This window comes from Pyxicephalus adspersus, chromosome 8 (assembly GCF_032062135.1).
Source record: "Pyxicephalus adspersus chromosome 8, UCB_Pads_2.0, whole genome shotgun sequence".
In the NCBI taxonomy this organism is placed as follows: domain Eukaryota; kingdom Metazoa; phylum Chordata; class Amphibia; order Anura; family Pyxicephalidae; genus Pyxicephalus; species Pyxicephalus adspersus.
The window spans coordinates 24,490,435-24,491,199 of record NC_092865.1 but is presented as its reverse complement, the minus strand read 5'-3'; the positions used below and the strand labels follow the sequence as shown (position 1 = coordinate 24,491,199).

At 58.6% G+C, this 765-nt stretch overlaps 1 protein-coding gene across 1 annotated transcript in view; it reads left to right on the top strand.

The window, feature by feature from the left end:
- Positions 1–248: 248 nt before the first annotated feature.
- The window catches only part of XPR1 (xenotropic and polytropic retrovirus receptor 1), a 100,238-nt gene continuing 99,721 nt past the window's right edge, over positions 249–765 (top strand). Inside the window, exon 1 of the mRNA XM_072419804.1 lies at positions 249–634. Coding sequence (XP_072275905.1) covers positions 566–634 — 69 coding nt within the window. The 5' untranslated portion in view covers positions 249–565. The remainder of the gene's footprint in view (positions 635–765) is intronic.

The window sequence follows — 765 nt, the reverse complement described above, 5'->3', positions numbered from 1 at the left end:
TCAGCTCAGACTCAGAACACAGCACTGCCACACTCACACTGCCTTAGCGTTCAAAACAAGTGGGCGTGTACATAGATAACCACGCCTCTCTTAAAGTAAGAGCTTCCTATGAAGGGGGCGTGTCGCCTCATTCAAACCCTGCCCTATGTAAACTATAAAGACTGCTGATTACGCCCCTCTCTTCCGTGCCGGTTGTTGGAGGTGGTTACCATGACACTGACGTTCTGTGAGGGCGGGGAGTGCGCAAACGCAGTGGGAGTTTTGTCAAGATGGCGGCGGGGCCAGCCAGGAGGCAGAGCTGGGAGATGCTGTGAGGCAGCCAGAGAGGCAGACCGCGGTGACACAGGCAGGACAAACGCTACCGGGAACCGTCCGACACGACGGAACATTCAGGGACACGGAGTCAGAGGTGCTCAGCACACGCCGCCACACCCGGGAAGGCCGCCGGACAGTGCGGGACACATGAGCCCGAGCAGTCCCCGGGATCTACCGGCGACGGAGGAAGGAGAGACAGCCGGGCGCCCCTGAGGGCCGGGAGCGGGGCCCCTAACGGCCCGGACTCAGGATGAAGTTCGCAGAGCATCTGTCCGCTCACATCACCCCGGAGTGGAGGAAGCAATACATCCAATATGAGGTGAGAGGCAATGACAGGACCGGGCTGTTACCCATGGCAACCCCATAGATACGTAGGTCAGACAGGGGAATCAGGGCTAGCATACCGCCTGCTATTAGATTGTAAGCTCTATGGTCAATCCTGTATAGGGG